The 23089-nt window shown below is 54.5% G+C and overlaps 2 protein-coding genes across 3 annotated transcripts in view; one reads left to right on the top strand and one right to left on the bottom strand.

Annotated features, from left to right (window-relative positions):
- Window positions 1–8394, bottom strand: part of CACNB1 (calcium voltage-gated channel auxiliary subunit beta 1) — a 28300-nt gene extending 19906 nt beyond the window's left edge. For both annotated transcript variants that reach the window (XM_044999371.1, XM_044999373.1), the window contains exons 1-2: window positions 8244–8394; window positions 3368–3454 (exon numbers count right to left, since the gene is read on the bottom strand). In XM_044999371.1, coding sequence (XP_044855306.1) covers window positions 3368–3454; window positions 8244–8330 — 174 coding nt within the window. In that variant the 5' untranslated portion in view covers window positions 8331–8394. The remainder of the gene's footprint in view (window positions 1–3367; window positions 3455–8243) is intronic.
- A 6978-nt stretch (window positions 8395–15372) lies between these two features.
- On the top strand, window positions 15373–20119 carry RPL19 (ribosomal protein L19). The gene is made up of 6 exons (XM_044999432.1): window positions 15373–15426; window positions 16404–16510; window positions 17614–17736; window positions 17981–18101; window positions 18644–18754; window positions 19923–20119. The coding sequence occupies exons 1-6, from the start codon at window positions 15422–15424 to the stop codon at window positions 20044–20046; spliced, it is 591 nt and encodes a 196-aa protein (XP_044855367.1). The 5' UTR covers window positions 15373–15421; the 3' UTR covers window positions 20047–20119.
- Window positions 20120–23089: the final 2970 nt, after the last annotated feature.

Genomic DNA, 23089 nt, shown 5'->3' with positions numbered 1-23089 from the left:
GCTGGGAACCCCCCGATTAACACTCCTGTGGGGAGATCAGATATGAATGACCCAGCCACTAACACCCACATACCGCTAGACCCCGCCCCAGGCCTCCGCCGTCCCTGCACCCAATTCCCAGCCTCCCCACCAAGTGCGAGCTTGCAGGGGACCCCGGTTCCACATTCTTTGGTGGCCTCATAAGGTACCATCCTCTCCCGCCCCCATCCAAACTTCCACCCCCTTGGAGCAAGGTGCTGACCCCATTCCAGCCTCCATCCCATTTAGGGTGACCAGATGTCCCAATTTTATAGGGACAGTCCCGATTTTGGGGGCTTTTTCTTATAGAGGCGCCCTACACCCCGGGGAGCTGCCAGTGGGCAGCCCCGCAGCCAGCAGGGGGTTCTCCCTCCTCATTGGGTTGGGTTTGTTCCTAGAGGCACATAAGGGTGCAGTGCTCCGTGGGGCAGGCAGCTGAGAGCCCCACTACCATGAATGAGCCCACACTGCCCTCTGCTGGGCAAGGCTAGGAAGGCCTCTCCCCAGGGACCTGCACCCCCAGGACCCCAAGATGCAGGAATCAGGCTGAGATTCATCCCATCTGATATCCCTTAGGCATGCAGCCCCTGGATTCACCCTCCTGGCCTCACTGGCTGGGGCTATAACGTACCACCGGGCTCAACCTCTGAGCTGGAGATCCTCCCGCCCCTTCCCACCTCTCTTCCAGATCTGAGCCACCCCATGCAGCCACTCACCCCACCCTGCACTAGCCTGGGGGCGAAGCCCTCCCAGCCTCACTGCGTGGGCTCATGAATGATAGCACCACAGAGAACGGGCCCACCCAGTCCTGGGGCATTTGAGAAGCGCCTCCGTTGGGGTTCGGCTGGTTCTGATCCGGGATCCATTTGAGCCCCTGAATTCAGGGGCGATGGGTACTGGGTCGGTCTCTTTGGGTGGAAGGTTCCACTTGCGGCCCATCTCCAGGCACAGAGCCCTCCCTCGGGCAGATGGAGGGTTGAGGGCCTTTCGGGAGCCAGTGAATGAGCCCAGGGCAAGGGGAAAATCCTGCTAGCCCAGGTGCGTGTCCCCCAGGCCCCGGGTCTGTGACCCCAGCAGCCTCATCATCACCCCAGGGGAGCAGCCCCGGCTTGGAGTCAGCAGGGAAATGGCCAGGCCCGGAGCCTTCCCTAGGCACCTCTCCAGCCTTCTCCCACTCGCTCTGGCGGGTGACAATGCAAGGCAAGCTGGCCCTTTAAATCCTCTCTCTGCATGGGGGCCTCGCGCCAAGAACCTTCTCCACGGTAACTGCCACCTCCAGCATCTTCCCATGTCATCGCCATGGGAACCATTCACCCGCCCCCCCTTCTACTGGGGGGGCAGGTCATAGAACCCCTCTCTCCAGCTGTTTATCCCCTTCACACGGGGGGGGGGGCGCTGGAGGGGATTAAGCCAAGCCCACCCCCCCCCCCAGTGTAGGGCTCAGTCCAGGGCAAGATCTAACATCCCCAAGCACTGGGGCCTTGTCCCATCCCCTGGGGACCTCGGCCCCACCCGAGATCGAGCCCCATCCAGCCCAGCTAGTGCCTTATCTCGGAGTCTCCCCCACTGGCTGGCTCCCCGCAGGGCAGGACCGGGAAAGGGGGCTGCCCGGGTGATCGCCCCGTTCGCTCCAGGGGCTGGAGCTTTGGATGCTGGGTCCTTGGGGGCCTGCCCATACGCAGCCCTTGGGTTCTAGACAGACCTGACCCCGGGAGGCTGCCCCCCACACCATCCATCTCGCAGGGACTCAGCTGTTTCATTATTTAATGTCTATTCCAGCCCCCCCGCTGCCCCCACAGGAGGTTGCTATGGAGACCACGTTGCTTCCAGCTCTGAGGAGATGTTTCTGGGCTGTTTGATGGGGGGGGAGAAGGAACGCAAAGCGATGGCGGCTGGGTGAGGGGGGGGGTGACAGGAAAGGGAGTGGGGGAGACAACGCTGCAGGATCTACCCAGCCCCACTCACACTGCTGGATCGATGGCCAGCTCCTCTCCCTGCCCTGAAAGGGGAGAAGCGCTGCCTTTGTGCATCTTGGGGATGGGGAGAAAACCAGAGCTGGTCCAGTCCCGGCCTCTGCCTGCGGGGGGCGCTGTAGGAAGCAGGGCCGGAGGGCTGGCTATTGGGGGGAGCACCTGGCGACTCCAGCCCTGGTCTTCCCAGCAGGGGGCGCTGCAGGGATCAGGGCAGGAGCAGAAAGAACGGGATGGGAGAAGCATCAGAGGAGCCATAGCAGAGCGGTGCTTATAGCGGAGAGGGGGCGCATTAAGCCCTTCCCTCCCGACTCTGCCAGCTACAGCCAGCCCCACCCCTCCCAGCCAAGCACGCCCTGCCATGCCACCCCACGCTGCCTTGAAGGGGCACCCTATGTGTGCGGGCAGCACCCCTGGAAGTGAAGGGGTTACGGCCATACTGTGTTGCCATGGGCACAGATACAGCTCACATCAGCCCCAGGATGAAGAGAGCTGCCAGGGCTCTGATCCCAGCCCTCCCGTGACCTTTCCCCCACTCCTGGGGGGAGGCAGGTTTGACCTGGGGCTCCCCCCAGATGCCCAGGCTCCTCTCCTACAGGCCTAGAGTCAGAGTACCAAAGGGGAAGGGAACCGTGCAATTCTTATGTCCCCAGCGGCATCACCCTCCAACGCTCACCCCTACCACTAATCAGCCACTGATTTCCCCCAGGCAGTCACCTCCCCGTGCCATGGCCCAATCATAATGCAACTGGGAGCTCGCCCCATGCTGGGCCCCAGTCCTGAGCTCACCCCACCCTCCCTAGGGAGACTCAGTGCAAATCGGTCTTACTAAGATGCCATTTCTGCCCTTAAAGAAATGCAGCAGATTAAACCGAACTGTAGATTCGGGAGCGGGAGGGTGGATTCTCTGCTGGCCTGCAGAGATAAGGGTGAAGCACACACCTCGTTCTCTCCAGTGGGCACTTGACGTTAGTTCTTTCTTGTTCCTTTCCTCTCTCCGCAGCTGCGTTAGACTGAAAGGGGCCGGCCATGGCACTTGGCAGATGGAAATGGAACAGCACGAGAGCTGGGAACACGATGCTGTGGCTCTGGGCAGGGATCGAACCCAGAACCCTCAAGACCCTGCTGCTTAAGCTAAAGGAGTAACTGAGAGCAAGGAGGAGACTGTTACAGCAACTGGGGCTAGCCACTAGGGGGCGATAGGACCACCTGCCCAATGCTGCTGTATTACATCTACTTCCAACACTCCCAGCTGCCGACTCAATGGTGCAAAGCAAGTTAAATCCCATAACTCATGGCGAGGGAACCCTGGGGCTCTGTCCCCCCTCCCGAACACGGGATGCCGAGGCCATGTGAGCTCCCCACCTCGCTGTCCTTACCTGTCTGACGAAGCTGTTGGAAGTCGTGTCTGAGGAGGTGCTGCCATCAGAGCGTTTAAACCTGCTCTTCCGCTTGCTGTATTTCCCCTGGGGGAGGGAGGGACAGCCTGGTTAATGGGCATGCAGGATCTTACAGAGGGGCGGGAGCAGACAACTGCATGGCGTACCAGAAACCTGTGGAACTCCCTGCTGCAGGATGTTGCTAAAGCTAATGGAGGCGTTACCCTGACATCTGCTTTGCCACGCCTTCAATCAGAGGATCTCAAAGTACTTTACAAGCACAAATGAATTAAACTTAATTCCTCTCCTGCCCCGGAGAAGTAAGCGAGTATCATTGCCCATTGTACTGCTGGGGGAAACCGAGGCACCAAAAGGGAAAATGCTTTACTCGTGGCCATGCAGCAAGTCAATGGGAAAGCGGAGAGCAGAACCCAGGAGCCCCACTCTAACTGAGCCTATAAATGGTTCTATAACCACACTAGACATCCGTATGCCTGCGAATAGCACGAGCTGCTAGAATATGGATGACAAGTCTAATGCTTCAGGGCATCAGGGCATCAGCTCCTGAGGCCACGAAGGAATCTCTCTCTTCACGGTAGCATAACACACCATACGGAGGCTGCCTTCCCCTGTGGCCGACAGCTGGGGACAGTGGGGACAGATGGTTCCCAGGCTAAACATCCCGCTGGTCTGAGATGGTTTATTCCACTGTGAAAATCCCTTGGATCGCAGACGCTTAGGACATGTCCCCATCTAAACACCCACCTGGGCCTGGCTTGGCTGTGGGATCCCCTTCCCTATGGGGCTGCTGAGTCCCCCACAAGAGCCAGTGACACCCACAGGTCCCTGGCACTCACACGGAGCACTGGGAGTGCAGGAGGCAGGGCCGGAGGGAGGGGTCGCTCTCCGGGGAAGCAGCACAGTCACCTGATGCGGGTGCCAATCAATAGGCAGCTCTGGGGCTTTAATAGCCTCACTGGGTTCCCAACCAATCTGGCTCCGCACAGCGTCACAGCCAGGCTCTTAATCACCGGGGGGAGCTAATTGCAACACCGGCCACGTCAGCTCACCCCGATAGAAACAGGGAGGCATGTGCTGGTCGAGGGCAAACGGCACTGGATCGGGCTGGGCCTTTATTCCAGCCGCTGCCCGGGCCCCCCATATTGCTCTGGGGAGGAATCAAGAGTTGCGAGGGGGGACCCCACCCCCCTACCCCACAGACAGCAGCATGTTCATAGGGTAACCATAGATCACGTGGCATATTCTAGGGGAGGAGTCGGCAGCTAAATCCTCAGCTAGCAGAAGGGGAAATCAAGGTACAGAAGAGAGAAGTGGCTTGTCCGTCAGAGGCCCCTGTGGGGAGGACACCCTGGGAGCAGCTTTACTGCCCCATGTCAACGGGCGAGGTGAGGTGTCTGCCCACCTGTCCCCATGGGCGCTACAGGGCTGCGGCCGAGGTCTGGACAGACGTACAGGGGGTGGGGGGCTGAGTTGTGTTCTCCAGTGAGATCCAGAGAGCTCCCCCCCCCCAATCTACCCCTCCCGTGCCCAGGTAATGGCGGGGCTCAGTCTGTATGCGGAAGGGGGGTGTTTAACCCATCACCTCCACTGGGCCTAGCAAAGGTGACTGATGCAGCGTGGAGCAGCTCTCGGGCCATCCTCAGGGGCCTGGGATTGAATTAGCCCGGTTGGTCGTCATGGAGAGAGAAAGAGGATGTGGGGCTGATTGGATTTGCAGCCAGTCTGTGCCCCCTCAACTCCCCCCCGGCCCCACAACCAGGGAGGGGGCAGTGTGGGCTCCAGAGATCACCCTGCTGCTGCCCAGAGCCGGCCCATCTGTGCCGGGACAGGGTGGGATCCATGGGGCAGAGGCTAAGCCCAGGGAAGGGGTTCCAGTCCCAGGCTCATGGACCCTCCAGGGGAGGCCCCCAGCTGCCAAAAGGTGAAGAGGGTGGGGCTGTGATCCACACACACACCCCTACCCCATGCAATGAGCTGTATACACCCACCCTCCACACACACACTCCTACCCCCGTGCAAGGAGCTGTACACACACACACCCCACCTCTGTGCAATGAGAGCAGAGTATACCCCACACACGCACACGCACACCCCTACTTCCATGCAACAAGAACTGTGTACATATACACCCCTACCTCCATACGAGAGCTGTGTACATACACACCCTTACCACTATGCAACAAGCTGTACACACACACACCCCTACCTCCGTGCAACGAGAGCTGTGTACATACGCACCCCTACCACTGTGCAACAAGTTGTCCACACACACACCCCACCTCTGTGCAATGAGAGCTGAGTATATCCCCCCCACACACACCCCTACCTCCGTGCAACAAGCTGTACACACACACACCCTCTGTGCAATGAGACCTGTGTATACTCCCCCCACACACCCATACCTCCATGCAACAAGAGCTGCATACACCCACACGCACACCCCTATCTCTGTGCAACAAGAGCTGTGAACATATACACCCCTACCTCCATATGAGAGCTGTGTATATACACATCCCTACCTCTGTGCAACAGCTGTGTATATACACACATACACCCCTACTTCCGTGCAACGAGCTGTGCACACACACACACACACAGAGCTGTACACACACAACCTACTATACACACGCCCATCCCCACGAATTGGAGCTTACTACAGACCCGATTTACTACACACACACACTCTAAACACCTCCCTAGTGGCACATGCACTCACCTCCACTCCTCCCCCTAGTGCGCAGGCTCTGATGCTCTCCTTCCTCACACCCACGCAGGCCCCAGCAGCCCTGCAAATGCACACGCGCATGGAGCAAGCGAACACACCTGCTGCTACTGAGTCATCCCATGACCTAGCGGCTCCTCTTCCAACAGAGCCCGGCAAATGCTCCAAATACCCGGCTGGTGGCAAAGACTTAGATAGAAGGTGCTAGCAGCTGGGAGCTTCCCCACAGCCAGCACTCCTGCCCCATGCTCTGCAGCACCTCCTGCTGGCAGAGGCTGGGATTAGAGTAGCTAAGATTTCCACCCCACCCGCAGCCAGCGCTCCCTACAGAAGGTCAATTGCTGCTGGACCTTTCTGCTGCTGTCCTTGAAGGCCCAGGCCGGCTCCCCTCCACCCCGATGGGGGCAGGGTCATCACAGCCCCGGGGTGTCAGTCCTTTTCCAGCTGGTTCCTCCCGAAGCTCCCAGCGAGCCCCAGGCCTTTCTGCACAGGGCGAGCGGTCGGGACATGTCGGGGCAGGTCTCGGAATGAGCCAGGCGCATCTCAGAGGGACAGCTGGGCCCAGTTGCTGCCCAGCCCACAGACACGTGGTCTCGGAGCAGGGCAGGAGTTGGTATTTTTAGGATTCTTCCCCACCCCCACCTTTCCAATCAGGGCCCATCCCTCCGTCACATTCACTGCACCCTCCGTGGGTGGCTGGGCTCCCCCATCCAGGGGGCGGGTGCAGGGCTTAATTTGTAATGCAGGAGGTGCCGGGGAGCAAGCAATTTTGTTACATTCATTTACTGACGCTGCAAGCCCAGAGGGGCCGGGGCTACAAACTGCCATGCCTAGAGGGGTTAAGCACTGGGTTGGTGGCTCTCCAGGTGGGGAAGGATTAATCGTGGCCATTTACAGAGCCAGATCCTAAGCTGGCGGAAGCTGGGTCGGTGTTTCCCAGCCCTGTGTTGGGGGCCTGGCACTGCCAGGGTGTCTGGGTGCAACCAGGCACCCCTCCCCACTTGCCGCTCCAAATTGCCTGGGGCTGGGGGGACAGGCTGCCATAGCAAAGGGGCTGTGTGGGGATGACACCCAGCAAAGTGAATGGGAGGATGCGCTGAGCTGGGTCAGACCCGTGGGTCCATCCTGCCACTGCAATCCTTCCCCCCTCCCCGTCCTGCCCCGCCCCGCTCACTAGCCCTGGCCAACAGGTCCAACCTGCCACCGGGATCCCCACCTGAGTACTCAGAGCAATGGCCCATCTGTGCTGGCCTCCCTGCCTCCTGCTACATTGGCTCATGGCCTGTTTCCAGCAGAGGCAACGTCCCCTGGTACCAACTGGCAAGAGGATGGGGAGGTAAAGGGGTGTGGTGACTCCCGAGAGGGTTTCCCAAATTATCCCGTATGTTCCAAAGTTTCCCAGAGCGACACCTGCCCTTCGCTAGCGACCGTTCGTTCATGGCAGCAGCCCAGGGCACCCTACGCAGCAGCACTGATCCAGCCCCACAAACCCCTCAGGATTATTCCCCACATTTTCCAGATGGGGAGACACAGGTGACACAGCAAGCGAGCAGCAGAGCGGGGACTAGAACCCAGGTGCCTTATGCCCCGTCCCCTGCCTGCGCTAACCTGGAGACCATATCTTCCCACTCCGGGGGAGGCACCCCAGACCCCCCCCGCTCTCCTCTCGGCTGGCTTTTTGGCACCCATTACAAAGTTTGGGGTTCGCCTCCCTTGCGATCTCTGGGCACCCCTCCCCAGTCCTGCAGGATGTAGGGCATGGGGGGGAGGGGACCCCGCTTTGCCTGGCTGGGGGAGGAGGAGCCCGGTGCCAATAGGGCTTTTGTGCTAAGGCTGAAACCTGAGGGCAGCTGGGAAGGGCTGATCCCAAGGGAGGGCTGGGCGGAAAGCAGCAGCCAGGCTGAGATTCCTCCCCCGGGGGCCAATTCCCCCCCACCCCGGCAGCAACGCTCAACCCTGCCCCCCCCCACCCCCACCCCTGGGAAAAGCAGAGGCCAGTGAGTCATTGGCCGGCTCCACCCGTGCGCCGGTTCCGATCGGATCCATCCCCCCGCCCCCGCTATTTCTGGCTACAAAGCCCCCCCCCCCGGTGGCAGGGAGCAGACCCCCCCGCGGGGGGGGGGGTTATCCCACCTGGAGGCCGGGGTTCTCGAACACGTCCATCTGGATCTCCTGGGTCGAGCTGCGGGGTGTCCTGGCCATGCCGCCCTCCCGAACCATCGAGCTCCCGGCCTGGCTCGCACCGGACTCGTGTCCCAAGCCAGCCCCGGCGGAGGAGGAGCCCGGGGCGGGGGCGCGTGTGGGGGCGGCAGCCGGCCGGCCCCTCCCGGCGGCCACACAATGCGCAGGCGGGGCGGGCGGAAGGGGGGGCTCGCCGGCCCTGGGGGGGAGGGGTGTGGTCCGAGCGCCCCCCCGCAGAGGGGCTGAGCGATTGGGGGGGGGGCGCCCTGAGCGGGTGTCCAGGCGTCTAGGAGGAGAGACACCCCCCAGATCCAACCAGTCCCTATAGAGACATGAGTGTCCCCCCCCCATTCCCATCTGCCCAGCAGCGCTGGGGGGGGGGGGGGAGATGCCAGGGGAGGTCGCCCCTGCAGTGGGGACTCCCAGGGGGTGAAGGACTGGATGGGGGTGGCCTCATGCCTCCCTGCCCCACACAGAGCCCCCCCCCCAGTCCACGGCCATGGCTGGGCAGGCGGCTCCAGCGATCAGTCCCCTCCCCACTGCCCAGGGGGCTCTAGCGTGTGTGCTCTGGGGGTGAGGACACCGCTGCCCTGTGCCCCCCGCTCCAGGCCCTGCACCTCTCACCTCGCTCCCTCTTCACTCTGCAGCCCCCTTTCACCCCCATCCCCCACCAGATCCTTCCTGAGAACCCACCTGCCCCGGGGCTCCCAACAGGCCCTGATGATCCTCAGAGTCCACCACCTGCCCCCCGCGTGCCGTACACTCTCTATGTCCCAGCACAGAGGGAGCACCATGGCAGGTGCAAAGCAGCAAACGGGGCTGCATCCATGTCCCTGTGACGATAGGGGAGAAAAGCCACACGGCTGGTGGGATCTGGTGGGAATGAAGCATGGGGACCTGGGTCTGCTCTTTGCCACCCCCTCCCTTGTCTCACCCCTAATTGGGCGGCTGCTTTGCTTTGACAGGTGTCCCGAGCATTGGCATGCGCCAGCCCCAGATTGGAGAGCCGCAGCGGGACCCCCAAGGGGCGTGGGTCTGGGGTGGGCTGGCTACCCAGATAACACGCACAGCCGTGCGCTCTGGAAACCAAAGTGCAGCAAATAAACCCTTGTGTCCAGCTCAGTGAAAGGAGCCCACAGGGCAGCCCCAGAACCTGAATCCTCCCCTTGGCCACATGGTCCGTCTGTGGCTCTCAACCCTCCCTATAAGGTGTGGTGGTGGCTGAGTGGTGAGCGAGTCTCCCTTGATCTCACACTGCAAAGCTGCCTCCAGTTCACCTAGCTTCAAAACGGGTACCTGATCCATCAGGTGGTGAGATGGGCTGGACCATTGGCTGTGAAACTGACGTGGCTTAGTCACATCAGTTCAGTGAGCCGCTAGCTCCGGGGAACTTTGACTTGACTCCATATGAAGGACCTATTCAGAGCCTGTCTTCTCTGCTGAGCTCGCCAGCGCCGAGCCTGACCGGTGCCCGTGTGTCCAATGAGAATTGAGCTGTGACCCAGGGCCCTCATCTCACCTCAGCAATTAGACAGTAATCGGCTTCAACCGCAACTGCCCAAGACTGGATTTGAGCAGACTGCTGAAGGTCCTTGCGTCCCATCTCCTTCAGCTTGCTTTTGGCGAGTGAGGGGGTGGATCTGAGGGGACAGCTCATCCCACATCCCCTCTGCCAGGGCGGAGGTAGGGGTCCAGTCCCAAGCTGTGGGGAGGCCATACAAGGTTAAAAATTAACCTCTCTGGTGCTGCAGGGAGCTGGCTCCTTCCTGGTCTCCAGACCCAGACTGTGCAGCTGGGAGACAAACTGTCCAGGACCACTGGACATCCGATGCAAGAGAGATTTTCCATGATTAGAACCTATCTGTCACTGACTGGCTGAGGTATGACTGCGGTGCCCAAGCACCGAATCATATTTAATCTCCACTTTGCAGGCTGGAGAAATGAGGCACAGAGAGAAATGATTTACCCAAGGTCACACAGCTAATTGGTGGCAGAACCAGGAATAGAACCCAGCCGTCCTGTCAGGCTCTAGCTGCACTAGGACCACGCTGCCTTCCCCCAGTTTTGGAGGGTGGGGATCCAGCCTGGATGACTGTGACAGTCCAGGTCCAGACATCCCAAGGGGGTCTGAACCCCAAAGAACACACAATTGAATTAGCTGGTCATATACAATGTGGTTGTGGATGAGTAAGTCAAGGAAGGTCTTTCAGAAAGCTTGTGATGTTCTGAACTTGCTGGGCATCAGCAGAGCTGCATGCAGGGTAGTTACGCATCATCGCATGTGTATATGTGTAGAACGTTGTAACCGTGGTGCAACTACACAGCAGCGCCTTGCAACAGGTGGTGAAGGGATCAGGCAGAGAGGGGCACCAAGCCAGTTGTTTACAGGAAACCATCTTCAAGTAGCCATCCATTGTCCAACCAGGAAAAGACAATGGTGGACCATTAGAGTTAATGGAAAGACATGGAGACAACTGGGAATTCCCCCACTCTCAATACCCATGAGTCACCATGCCAGGAAAGAAAAGCCTTTTAAAACCAAGCTTGTCTCTGAGGTTTTTTTTCCAGAAATTGAGGGGAAGCCTTTAAGTGCAAAGCTGTCCCTGACCCGCTGGGTCCTTCTGTGACGGCCTGGGAAAACCATTCTGAGGCAACAGGTACCTTCTATTAGAAAAGGGGATTTGTCTAATATAGGCGTGTAAAGCCTGGGGTTGCATCTTTTTGTTCATTTTCTGTGTGACTTGTCTGCGTTTGCTTTTCCTTCCTGTTTCACCTTTGAATCTGTGATTTTTTTTCTTCTATTAAATAAACTTTTTGGTTATTCTTGCCCCCAGCAGGTCTCTGCTGCACGAACTGTGTGGAGTGTGTCCACCAAAGTGAACTGATACCTGGGGGCTCTTTGCACACCTTCGGGGGTGACGAACCAGAGGGGAAAAGTCCGAGTGCCTGGTAGATAGGAACTCAGGGTAGATGGAATGGGGAAGACTTGGGACTGGAAGGGCCCTGCAAGTCCCAGTGACATCAGAACTGCCCCGGCCTCTTCATCCCAAACTCAAACCAAGCCCTGAATCAATACAAGGTTGGTTGGTTTTCTCCCCACCCATCACACCGCACGTCCCATTCCTGCTTCCAGTTGGCCGCGAAGCATCCAGGCCACGAGGTGGGAGGTTGCTCTCCTGAGATTTTTGTCCCAGCTGGAAGCAGAAAATCCTAGAGTCCCCAGAGGGCTCGACTTCTCCCAAGGTTTCCCATCTGCAGAAGGATCCCTATGTTCCAGCATTTCCCTGATGTTCATGATGTCATGAGACACCAGTGGGTGGATCCTGAGTTAGGGAGGCTGGAGATCATGGGCATGCATAGTCCCACCACCATTCAGCATCTCCCCCTGGACATGACCCTCCCAGTGCATGGAGCAGGCTGTGTTCTCATCTCTCCCCTCTCTGCCAGACTAGACCCCAGAGATGGGCTTGGACCAAACCCCCGTATCAAAGCAGTCCCACACTGGGACAGCACAGCCCCTCATCCAGATGTGACTCCCACCCATCCCTCTCTCCTGACATGGGGATGCCAGGCCAGATTTGAAATGACCTTTCTAGACCAGAAACTTTGTGTACATCCTGCTTCCAGCTAGGACAAGGGAGATGGCCTTATCTGAGGCTTCAGTGCCGCAGCCTCTCCATGACAGTTAGCCTGGAGGCTTCCCTCTCCCATGTCGGCCTGTTTGTGCAGAGACCATCCAGCTAACCGTCCTGAGAGGAGCAATTCACTGAGCATCTTGGACAGCTGCAGCTGTTTCCTGGATATTGTTTTTCCAGCTTGTCCCCCTTTCCCTCCCCCCACAGCCCACCAGCAATCGTAATCCCCCCCCCCCCCCAGGGACCCTGGCAGTAAATAGAAGCTGGGCAGGAAGAGTGGGAGGGAGAGGAGAGCGGAGGTGGGGGTGGGGAGAAAGATGATGGGTGAGCAGAGGGAGACGGTTGTGGGGGCAGAAGGGAAAGAGCTGGAGGAGGGAAGGTGAACACACAGACAGCAGGCAGCTGCATGGGAGTATAATGCAATTACAGATCTCCCTTTACATGGCCAGAGCCTCTCCACCCGCCAGGCACGCTCAATCACCACCTCCACATTTGAGCAGTAAACACTGTGAACAGACTGTGGAATGCCAGTGATGCCCCTAGGTGGATTGCTGATGTGGGGCAGCAGCAGATGGCCTCAGGCCCATCCTAAATGCCAGCAATATAAGGTGTTACCTCAACATGATATCCTCCCCACCATAGCGCTCTTTACAAATAGATGCAGCCACCTCTGGGGCGGAGCAGAGTCCCTTTGGTGAGCAATGATCCACTGGAAAACAAAATCCAGTGCAAGATGCTAAGGAAGACATTTGAAAACACATAGACAGGACCCTCTGGCAGATTTCATTGTTTCCTAGGAGAGATAAGGGCATAAACAATATCTCCACCACCATCACCACAGCATTCTGTAAATGCTGCAACCCCATTTCTAGGCTTCATTCTGGTGCTTTTGCACCATGGGAGAAAACAGCTGGATTTCTCCACCTGGGAATTCCTCCTGTTTAGGGGAATTCCCCTGGATAGCATAGGGCATAACATGATTCTTCCACAGGAGCTGGGAAGCAACTATCTCCCCTCCCCTGTACAGACCCAGGGGTCTGACCAAATGTGCTATGGGGGCATATTTTTATTTGCTTTTCTCTTTGACATCAGGCTGCGTGGCAAATGCTAGAGGCAGGATCCTGGAACTGGTGAGCCAGTGGGTCTGAGCCAAGTTCCCAACACACGTTCCTGTAGCAGGTATTTCCAGGTTTGGAGTTTATTTTATGAAAACAACAACTCGTTTTTTAAACAGCCTAAATCTGTGTTTATCTGTGTTTTTCTCGCTTAATGAACCAAGAATCTGTTCCTGTCAGGCCTCCTTCTCCTACCATATGTTGTATTTACATCAGCCAGACTCTAAATGAACCATGAGATGGAATCTACTCTGAGTATTTAACAAGCAGCCTTTGTTTTTGGTTTGATTTTCTAGCCAATTGCAATTTTCAGACGTGACTTTCAAAGGAGGAAATATGCCTAAACGCTGCAAAAAGTGTGGATTTGGGTGCTTTTTGACGTTTCATTTATTTAAAAAAAAAGTGACATTTTGGCTTGAGTGGAGTTTGTATCACTTTAAAAGTGGAGCTTCAGTTATAGTTTAAAGAAACAGGACCATTTATACATTTATATTTTTGATAGTCTCTCCTCTTGTTCCAAGGATTCTTAAGCTTTGAAATCCTGGAGTTCTGAACAGCCTAAATTCACACAGATTTCAGCCCCTTTCTGGATCAGACTTTCTTGGACATAGGGTAAATCAGTGGCTCTCTCTGGGCCTGAATCTGACCACACTGACTCTGGTTGTACATTACCCCTTTTTTCATGGAGATGCTCCTGATTGACATGGCATGAGAGGGGAGTTAGGCCCCTTTGTGCCTCAGTTTCCCTAGCTGATCAACAGTGATACTGATACTTACCAACCTCACATTAGGCCTGTGAGGATTAATTTATTTTTGCAAAGTGCCAGCAGGCAGGGATAAGAGGCGATTGGGAGCCAGGACTCCTGGGTGCCATTCCTAGGTCTAACAGATTCACAGTATGAGTTTGGGTTAGTGGTGACCATCTACAGTTCAAGGACAAGCACGTACAGGACCCATGGCTACCTGCAAAGCTGTGACCATGGCCTGCCCCATAGCTTTAGTTCCTGTTTCATGGCTGGCCTTTAACCTGGCATAGACTATCCCATAGCTACCCCCACACCTGACCTGGCTCAGGGCCCCAGCATAGCACACCTTATCCCATAACTTCTCTACTGTCCCCCATTAACCTACCTCCTACCCCATGGCTAACTTCCAATCTGACATAGCTTTCCTGCAGCCTAGCATAGAGTCAGAAATGTAGGGCTGGACCGGACTACAAGAGGTCATCAAATCCACCCCCCTGCACTATGGCAGGACAAAGTGAACCTACAGCATCCTTTACAGGTGTTTCTCCAACCTGTTCTTAAAAACCTCCAACAATGGGGATTTCACAAGATCCCTTGGAAGCTATTCCAGAGCTTAACTACCCTTATGGTTAGAAAGTTTTTCCTAACGTCTAACCTAAATCGCCCTTGCTGCAGCTTAACTCCCTTACTTATTGTCCTACCTTCAGTGGCTATGGAGCACAACTGATCAGCAGCCTCTTTAGCCTATCTGCAGACCCTTATCAGTCTTCTTTTCTCAAGACTAATATACCCAATTTTTTTAACCTTCCTCCACAAGTCAGTGTTTCTAACCCTTTTGTCATTTTTACTGCTCTTCTTGGGACTCAGTCCAATTTGTCCTCATCTTTTCTAACGCACGGTGCCCAGAATGGGACACCATACTCCAGCTGAGGCCTCCCCAGCGCCGAGCAGAGCGGGACAATGACCGCCCAGGACTTACATAGGGCATTCGTGTTAATACACCCCAGAATGATACTGGCCTTTTCCCCAGCTCCTCAGGTTGTTGACTCATATTCAATTTGTGATCCACTGTAAGCCCTAAGCCTGCCCCAGGACTCCCCCACTGATCCCATGATGACTGCCCCCCAGCCCTGATTTGCCCCAAGGCCTCTAGCTTACTTCCCCCCTACGGCCCCCATTAAGCAGCACCTACTACCCCACGCCTGCCCTTCCTCTCCTCCATGCGTTCAGCCCTCCCCGCAAAAAGACAGCATCAGCCCCACCCCTTCCACGTGGTACACTGAGCAGCTCCCCTCCATTGCGCAGGCGCAGCCTCTGCCGGGCTAGTCCGGGCAACACTCCCACGTGATCATTGCGCAGGCGCCGCTGTACTCCGGACCATACCATTCCCAGACGCGGGGGGGTGGAGAGATATGTTTCAGACTCCCGGTTCCGTCCGGATTTTCTCCCTCGGAACCGGGTTCTGTCCCTTTCCGCGCTTCCCTGTTCCGTAGTGGAGCGAGCCGGGATCGGAGCGGAGGGGCGGCGCTGTGAGCGGAGGGGTGGAATGGTACGTCCCACCCACCCCCGCGCTGATAGTGGGAGCGGCCGGCGCTGCGGCCTCCTTTCCTTTCAGCGCTTGGGCCGCCGCCGCCATGAGGTGAGCGGGGCGCGGGCCCAGCCGCGGGCCGGGTTCTGCCCGGAGGGGCCGCCTGGGCCCCTGGAGGGACCCGGGACCCGAGCGGGTTGGGCGCTGGGGCGGCCGGGCCTCCGCTCCGGAGAGCGACCGGCACCGGGCCTGGGCCTGGGCCTGGGCCTGGGGCCGGGCCTGGCTGAGAGGAGCCGCTTCCCCTGTCCCCATCCGGTAGCGTCCCTTGTCCCCATAGCCCAGCCCTGGGCTGTGGGCAGCGGGGCGATATGAGGCCCCCCCTTGAATGGAGCGGGGGGGGGGCGCGCGGCCTGGAATGGAGCGGGGGGGCGCGCGCTGGGCACAGGTGGGGGGGCGGGGGCTGATCTATATGGCACCCCCAGTAAAGTCCCCGCTCTGCTGGATCTCCCCGACGTTCCCACCCCACGGGGATCCCGCTGTCTGGAAACCAGCCGCCCCTGGGGTAGGGGCAAAGGGAGCCCCAGTCTGCTGGGCTCGGCACTTGAGAGCTAGGCCTCACTTCCAAAGTGGCCGGTGATTTTTGGGCGGCCAGCATGAGGCACCGCAAGGGGTGGGTGCTCAGCTCAGGCGAGGTGCCCAGAATCACTGAAACTTCATCCCATCTTCTGTTTAACGTGTCACCCGCCACCTTCGGCTCTGAGCTTTCGCCACAAATGAAAACCTCCTTCATAAGAGTTTAATCTGGTCAACATCGCTGGCCACAATTTATCCACTCGCACTGTTTTGCCACATGCCAGCTTTCCACGTGATTGCTGCCTTTCGCTTCAGAGGTGATGACATTTCAGCAGTGCCATATGTAATTAACTTACATTAGGCTTTGTGATCTCTACGATGAAATACCCTTTATACATTTTAAATAAAGCTAGGCTGCATTTTGAGCATTCCAGGAACAGTGAAAAATGTTATGATTTGCCATTGCGCTAAACTGGGGGCTGCCTGTTCTAAGCCGTGTGTGTTGGTTTGTTCAGTATGCTCAGGCTCCAGAAGAGGCTGGCCTCCAGCGTCTTGCGCTGTGGCAAGAAGAAAGTTTGGTTGGATCCTAATGAGACCAATGAGATTGCCAATGCTAATTCTCGTAAGTAACTATTTCTCTTCCACATGGGCACTGGGCGATTCAGTGACTTGCTAGTGCTGTCTTCTGGTATGATTTGTGGGCCTAGCTAATTATTTAATATTGCAGAAGATGCAGTGATCTCAGTTTGTCTTTGTTACAGGCTCGGTAGTAGAAAGGTTAATAGTAGCTAAACCGAATTGCCTTCTCCACAGGCTTTTTATATATTCAAGTTTATTTAAAGGTTTTGCTGACTTATAAGCATGTAGCAATTGCCTTCCCTTGATAACTGGAAGCCGTAAATGACCAAATTCTAGAATTCTGCTAAATCCACACTGGAAGAATTCACACAAGAATGTGATTACTAGTGTGGATGTTCTTTGTGGGGACAGGAGTTACAACTTTCTAGTCAAATACCAAACAGGGATATCTAGGGGTGAACAGATGAGAGATTCAGGATTGAAAAATTAGAAGAGCAGAAAAACATGAGAGTTCACTACAAGTACTGAAAAATAGACAGTTTGTCCCTTCTCACGGACTAGGCTTCCTTTTGTGTTAACTGAGCTGGCAGATCCAGCAGGTAGATTGGAAGCAGAAGCTGGACCCAAACGACATCTTTATAAAGTTTGCAGTGTGGACCTGAATGGAGTAACAGTGACTGGGAGAATGTTTCCCATGTGGGCCTGTGCTGGACTGCCACAGGACTGCCTGAGGAAAACAAACTTAATTAAGGGGCCTCTGTAAAGAAGGTCAAAATCTTCTTAAATTCCTTTAGACTTAGACCAATGTGTCTCAAACTTTTTCACATAGCAAGCCTCTTAGTGCGACCCCCTCCCCTATAAATTAAAAACACTTTTTCTATATTTAACACCATTATAAATGCTGGAGGCAAAGCAGGGTTTGGGGTGGAGGTTGACAGCTCACGACCCCCCCATGTAATAACTTCATGACCCCCTGAGGGGTTCTGACCCCCAGTTTGAGAACCCCTGACTTAGAATTTGTAATCCATCCTGAAAACTCCTTTTGAAAAGGAAAATTTGTTGGTGTTGGACTCTTGCCTTGCTCATACTGTCCATTTTCTGTTCCATTTGATGTCTTCAACATGGAACATCTCTTCTGATTTCCAGGTCAGCAGATCAGGAAACTGATCAAAGATGGTTTGATAATTCGCAAGCCTGTGACTGTTCACTCCCGTGCCCGATGCAGGAAAAACACCTTGGCCCGCCGAAAGGGCAGGCACATGGGCATTGGTAAGTGATGTCTGGCTTCACTCTAGATAACTGGGGTTAAACATCTGTCAAATTCTAGAGGCCTTTGCTGAGGGTGGATTTATAGACAGCCTTATGTACCAAGGAGGGGCCTTGTAATGCAGCTGGGTTGTTAATCATACTCCTTGGATTTTGAGGCAAGCGGAGGTGTTAAGCACACTGGCAAGGATGCTCACTGGTAACTAGCCATGTTCTAGCTCTCTAACGCCTTTCTCTTTGCCTCCAGGTAAGAGAAAGGGTACAGCCAATGCTCGTATGCCCGAGAAGGTGACCTGGATGAGGAGAATGAGAATTCTGAGACGTCTGCTTCGCAGATACAGGGAGTCCAAGAAGATTGACCGCCATATGTAAGTCTGAGAGCCAAATGAATCCTGCCCTGCTTCTCCTTTGGCAGTGGGTGGGGAACAGGGTGCCGCCTGGATACACCAGCCTCTGCTGCGCAAGGCTTTTGCAGCAGGCTCTATAAACTTGGACCTGAACCCACAGATGCCAAAGGGGAAAGCCAAGAGAGATTAAACACGCCTTTTATGTAAATGATAAATCCCTTGCAGTGGATAAGGGCACTGGAAAGCTGCTACAGAATGATCTTGGTGTTAGTGAGCTTCTCAGGACTCGCTCCTCTGCTGAAATTGGCGGGCAGGACAAGGGAGTTGTGTGGTGGTAGATTAAGATGCTGCACGATGGTTAAATTCATTTTAAAACTCTGGGACACAAAGGTCACTGTGTGGTCCACTGCAGAAAAGGCATAACTGCCGTTTATCTTGAGTCACTCAAGGTGTCTTGGAAGCTGCACAGTTCGTATTTCCTCTTTTGCGCCATCAAACAAATGAGTGTTGTTTCCTGCAACACAGTGAGCTCTCACTTCACCCTGTCCCTTCCCTTTTGTTAGGTATCACAGTCTGTATCTGAAGGTCAAGGGTAACGTGTTCAAGAACAAGCGGATTCTGATGGAGCACATTCACAAACTCAAGGCAGACAAGGCTCGCAAGAAGCTCCTGGCGTAAGTTTGATGATTAAAGCGATTCTGAGAGCTTAGTAGAGGCCCAAGACTTAAGTTTTGCACAAGTGAGCTTTTTATAGTGCTCAGTATGAGTTCAAGTGATTCCATGAGCTTGCAGCACTTAGAGAACCAATGTCTTTGTAACCCTATTGCGGCATCCTGTAAACTGAAACTGACTAGAAACAAATGAAATTCACTAGCATCTCTTTACTATCCAAGCCTGGTCATAGTTATGCTGCTATAGCTCTGTCAGTTAGGGCTGTCTGGTAAGTTTGGTATGGGTGCAAACTCATAAACTAGAACAGTGTCAGTTCTCGTATATCAGCACAACTGCATTCACATTAGGTGGGTTCTACTATGTGTAGACAAGGCCTAAGGCTGAGTGGAATACAAAATAATACTTCATAAATGTTGACAAATGATCTGGATATTAACGGCTTGGTTTTAATGGTGTAAATAAATCCAAGTATGACTTGAATGCCCCCTTTAAACAAGCTTTGCCCTTCTGCGTGACACAAACACACAGGAAATAACTCAAATCTTCAGGGGATGGGCAAGTTCCCTTGCTGAATGTTGTCCAAAGACCTTGCCATTGAAGGATCCATTCTCAAGAAGGGGTGAAGTTAAGACAATTGAAGGACAAATGGGTTCTGGCAGATCATGCATTATTTTCCCTTTCTAACTTCAATCACTGGACTGATCGGTTTTGTCAAGATCTCAAGGGCACTCTCTAACAAGTTTGCTGTGTGGTGTCCTTGGAGATGGAGTAAAGACAGCAGCCTGTTCTTGTGCTGTTGTTTGGGCCAAGGACTTGTTTCAGTCCCAATCCTGGCCAAGGGTAGCTCCCATTGATGCCTGCCTATATTACTCAGTAGGCCAGTGGCGTGTCACTGAACAAGATATTGAATTGCACTTAAGACTGTTACATTGAAAAGCGCTAGTGGGGAGGTGTGTGGGCGTAGTAACCTGGTTAACAGCAGCTATAAAGCAGTCGATGGAGGCATTTGTGAAATGCGTGTTTGCTCCTCATCTCTCTACAATGGCTTCCTAAGGCTGGAGAAAAATAGTCAGAGGTGGGGGATGATGCCCAGGTAGAAGCTTGCGTGGGTTTATCTGGCTGCTGGAGGCTGACGTCCTGTGTGTTCATGAAACCTATTTTCATCTTCAGTGACCAGGCCGAAGCTCGCAGGTCCAAGACCAAGGAAGCCCGCAAGCGCCGTGAAGAACGTCTGCAAGCCAAGAAGGAAGAGATCATCAAGACTCTCTCCAAGGAGGAGGAAACCAAGAAGTAACCTTCTGTGGCTGTTCTGTGTACATAGTGCTCTCCATCAAAGGGTGTTAATAAACGTTCCACATCCAAACCTAGTCTTTGGCCTGTGTCTAACTACCTTTCCTAGTTGAGGGTTCCAGCGTGCTGAGTTGCTTTTGCCATCTGGGTACAAGTGCCTCTTGCAATACAGTAAAACTTCTAATGCAAACTTTCTATCATACAGGTCTGGACAGGTTGCTCATAACTTGCACTGAAAGTGTTGGGAGGCAGCATGCTTAACTTTTCAAGGCTATGGGGTGCATCTAGTCAGTACAGAGACTCCTTCCTGGTTTAGGAACAGGGCAAAGGGACTCTCAGCCAGAGGAAGATCATTGAGCTGGGGGTGAATGGGCTTACAAGGAGAAGCCTTTGTAGATGACCTTGGGGGCAAGATGCAGTAGGATCAACCAGTGTGAGCAGTCCCTCCATGCACATGTTGCATCCCTGCAGTGTAGTTAGTATCTCAGACCAGGTAGAAAATTAGAGCCAAGTGGCACCTTCATAAGCAAACGTCAGGATTTTGTGTGCAGAAATCCTGCTGGGGGGGGGAAGCAGTTATTCATTACCCATGGCATGATCCAAGGGGGAAAATGTTTCATTGAACGTATGCAGCTTGTCCAAAGCCTGGGGATGGGTACCTGTAACAGCCCCAAACTTTTGGTAAAGGGGACACACAAAAGGAGAGTGTTAAGAATCTGTACCCACAGTGTTACAGACCTGATTGTCAAGGAAAAGGGGGAAATGGGCTTGCTTCAGACGTGCACTTGGCCTATGAGCATTTGGTGTTCAGTAAGCAGCAGGACACATCTAGGTAAAACCACACATGCAGAGATGCCTCCCTAAATTTTCAGTAATCCTCCTGCTTGTTTACATGTAATTCCAAAATTACTAATTCAGGCTTAAAGCAAAGCTAATTTTGCATGTGTGTATGTAGACACAAAATAAGTGTCATGACTGCTTGGATCTGATGAACACCCCATATAGCACTGTGGCCATGGGGGGCCTGTTCTTTTCCACCACCCCCAAGGCATGCTCAGACTGCGTGGTGAGAGTCTGAGAGGAGGCAAGCTGCAGCAATTACCTTCGGAGTTGGTGTGCTGTGGAATTCCCTGCCCAAGTTTCAGTCCCGTGTAGACCCTGCTGGGCTGTTAACATGCTCTGGGTACCTAGAGTGCACCAGCATGGTCTGCGCAGGCAGCTAGTACACAACATGCAGCCTGAGGCTTGGGCAGGGAATCCAGTGCCCCACTAACTCGCTGCAGCTTGCCTCCTGTCGGACCCTCGTGCTGCAGGGGAGGAGGGAAGATCATCCTGAGAAGGCGGTCCAGGCCCGCAACAAACCATGGGAATTAAGGGCCCTCCTAGGGTTGCTCCTTCCCTTCTCCCTGTTCGGGGATGGGTGTTATAGGTGCAATGAGGGGCAGTTGCCCCCTTGGCCATATATAGGGAGGAAATGGGGGAGAGCTGGTCTCTGTGGTGAGGAGGGGAGAAAGGTCCAAGCAACTACCCTAATGTTTTTCATAAACACTCCTAAAAGTTTGAGCAAGATCGGCATGTACCTCCCCATCTCCTGGGTGAGGGATCCGTCTGAAAGCGGGTCTTGATCTATGGAGAAGGGTCCACGTCCTAAATTGCCCCAATTGACAATCTCATTAGAGGCCAAGGACAATCTCTTCTCATGTCTTCTAGGTGCTAGCTAGTGGGGCAGCATGTGGGAGCTTGTTCTGTGCATAAATGGAGTATGTCAGTTGGCAGGGCTGGCTATGCAGCCCATCTAGTGAGCACTAGAGTAATACACCTGTAGAAATCCCAGCCTGCCATGGTTAGAACTTTAGGATCAAAGCACGATGCCAAGGATGTAACGTCTCTCTCTCTGGACCCTAACCTGACCGTGAAGGCGTGGCAGTGGGGGGGAGACCGCAATCAGAGGTACAGTTTGAGTGAGGAGCTTTAAATGTGCATAGACTGCCCAGTCTAGCAGGGTCTGAGCTCAGCCCAGCTCTCGGCAGATGACACCACTTCTGCAGCCTATTTATGGCCCTTTTTTTAAAGTTCTGCATATTTCTGACCCAGGCAGTCTGTGATGCTCTTTCACAGGCACCTGGAGAGTCTATGTTCCACCCTGTAGAATCCCAAGCGTCCCAGAAAAGGGAGCAGTGGCTGAATGGTACAGAGTGGTGTTTCCCGTGTCTCACTGGGGGGGAGGGAATGCTGGGAAAAGCTACTAGGGCAAAGTCCCAAGTAACACATCATGAGATCCCTGCTATCCATGCAGAGCAGATGGGACATGCCAGCCAAGCTCCTCCTTGCAATGACTGCATGGTTGGGTTGCCTCTCCCCTGTGAAGAAAGCAAAAGGGCCTAGTCCTTTCTTGGGGAAGGCTGTGGAAGCACTTCCCAGTGCACCGGCCTTGATTTCCATAGTATGCATCCCAAATAGTAGCCTTCAAAACCACAACTTCAGCTTCAGCTCCTCAGCAGCTGGCCAGAGATTTCCCTGAGGCTCCAAAGGAACAAGACTTCTCCCTAGGAAAAGCTGAGCGGGTGTGTGATGAGATCAAATATAATTAACCATCTTTGCCTCTTTCTGCAATGCAGTCTAGTAAGACAACAGGCATCAGGGTTTCTTGCAAACTCATGGGAGTTCCCCTTGTAGGAGCTTCAGGGTCGGAGACCTTCATTTTAGAGACCAAGCAGCTGGGGCAAAGATCAGGGTGTTGCTTTGGACTTGCTAGAGATGGCTCCCGGGGGTGACCAGCTAAGGGAAAGAGAGGTGTTTAAACTCTGCCTGTTTTCCTGCCACTAAATATTCAGGTCACATGTCCGCTGTTCTTTTCGGAAGACTATGGAGGATTATTGCATTACAGAACCAGAGCAACAAGTGAAACATGACTGGGGGAGGAAGTGATATTTTTTTCCAGCCCATAAAACTCTGGGCCTGTTTTTCAGAGGAGGTTCAGTGCCTATAGCACCTACAACTCCTAAGCTGCAGGAGTTCAGCATCCCAGCATTAGGTTTTTAAACATT

This window comes from Mauremys mutica, chromosome 25 (assembly GCF_020497125.1).
Source record: "Mauremys mutica isolate MM-2020 ecotype Southern chromosome 25, ASM2049712v1, whole genome shotgun sequence".
Taxonomy (NCBI): Eukaryota; Metazoa; Chordata; order Testudines; family Geoemydidae; genus Mauremys; species Mauremys mutica.
This window is presented reverse-complemented; position numbering and strand designations above follow the sequence as displayed.

Bases quoted from the DNA above. Each gene is read 5' to 3' on its own strand.
- RPL19 (XM_044999432.1), top strand. The intron at 17,737-17,980 runs GTAAGTGATGTC...CTTTGCCTCCAG, and splicing joins GGGCAGGCACATGGGCATTG to GTAAGAGAAAGGGTACAGCC. The intron at 18,102-18,643 runs GTAAGTCTGAGA...CCCTTTTGTTAG, and splicing joins AAGAAGATTGACCGCCATAT to GTATCACAGTCTGTATCTGA.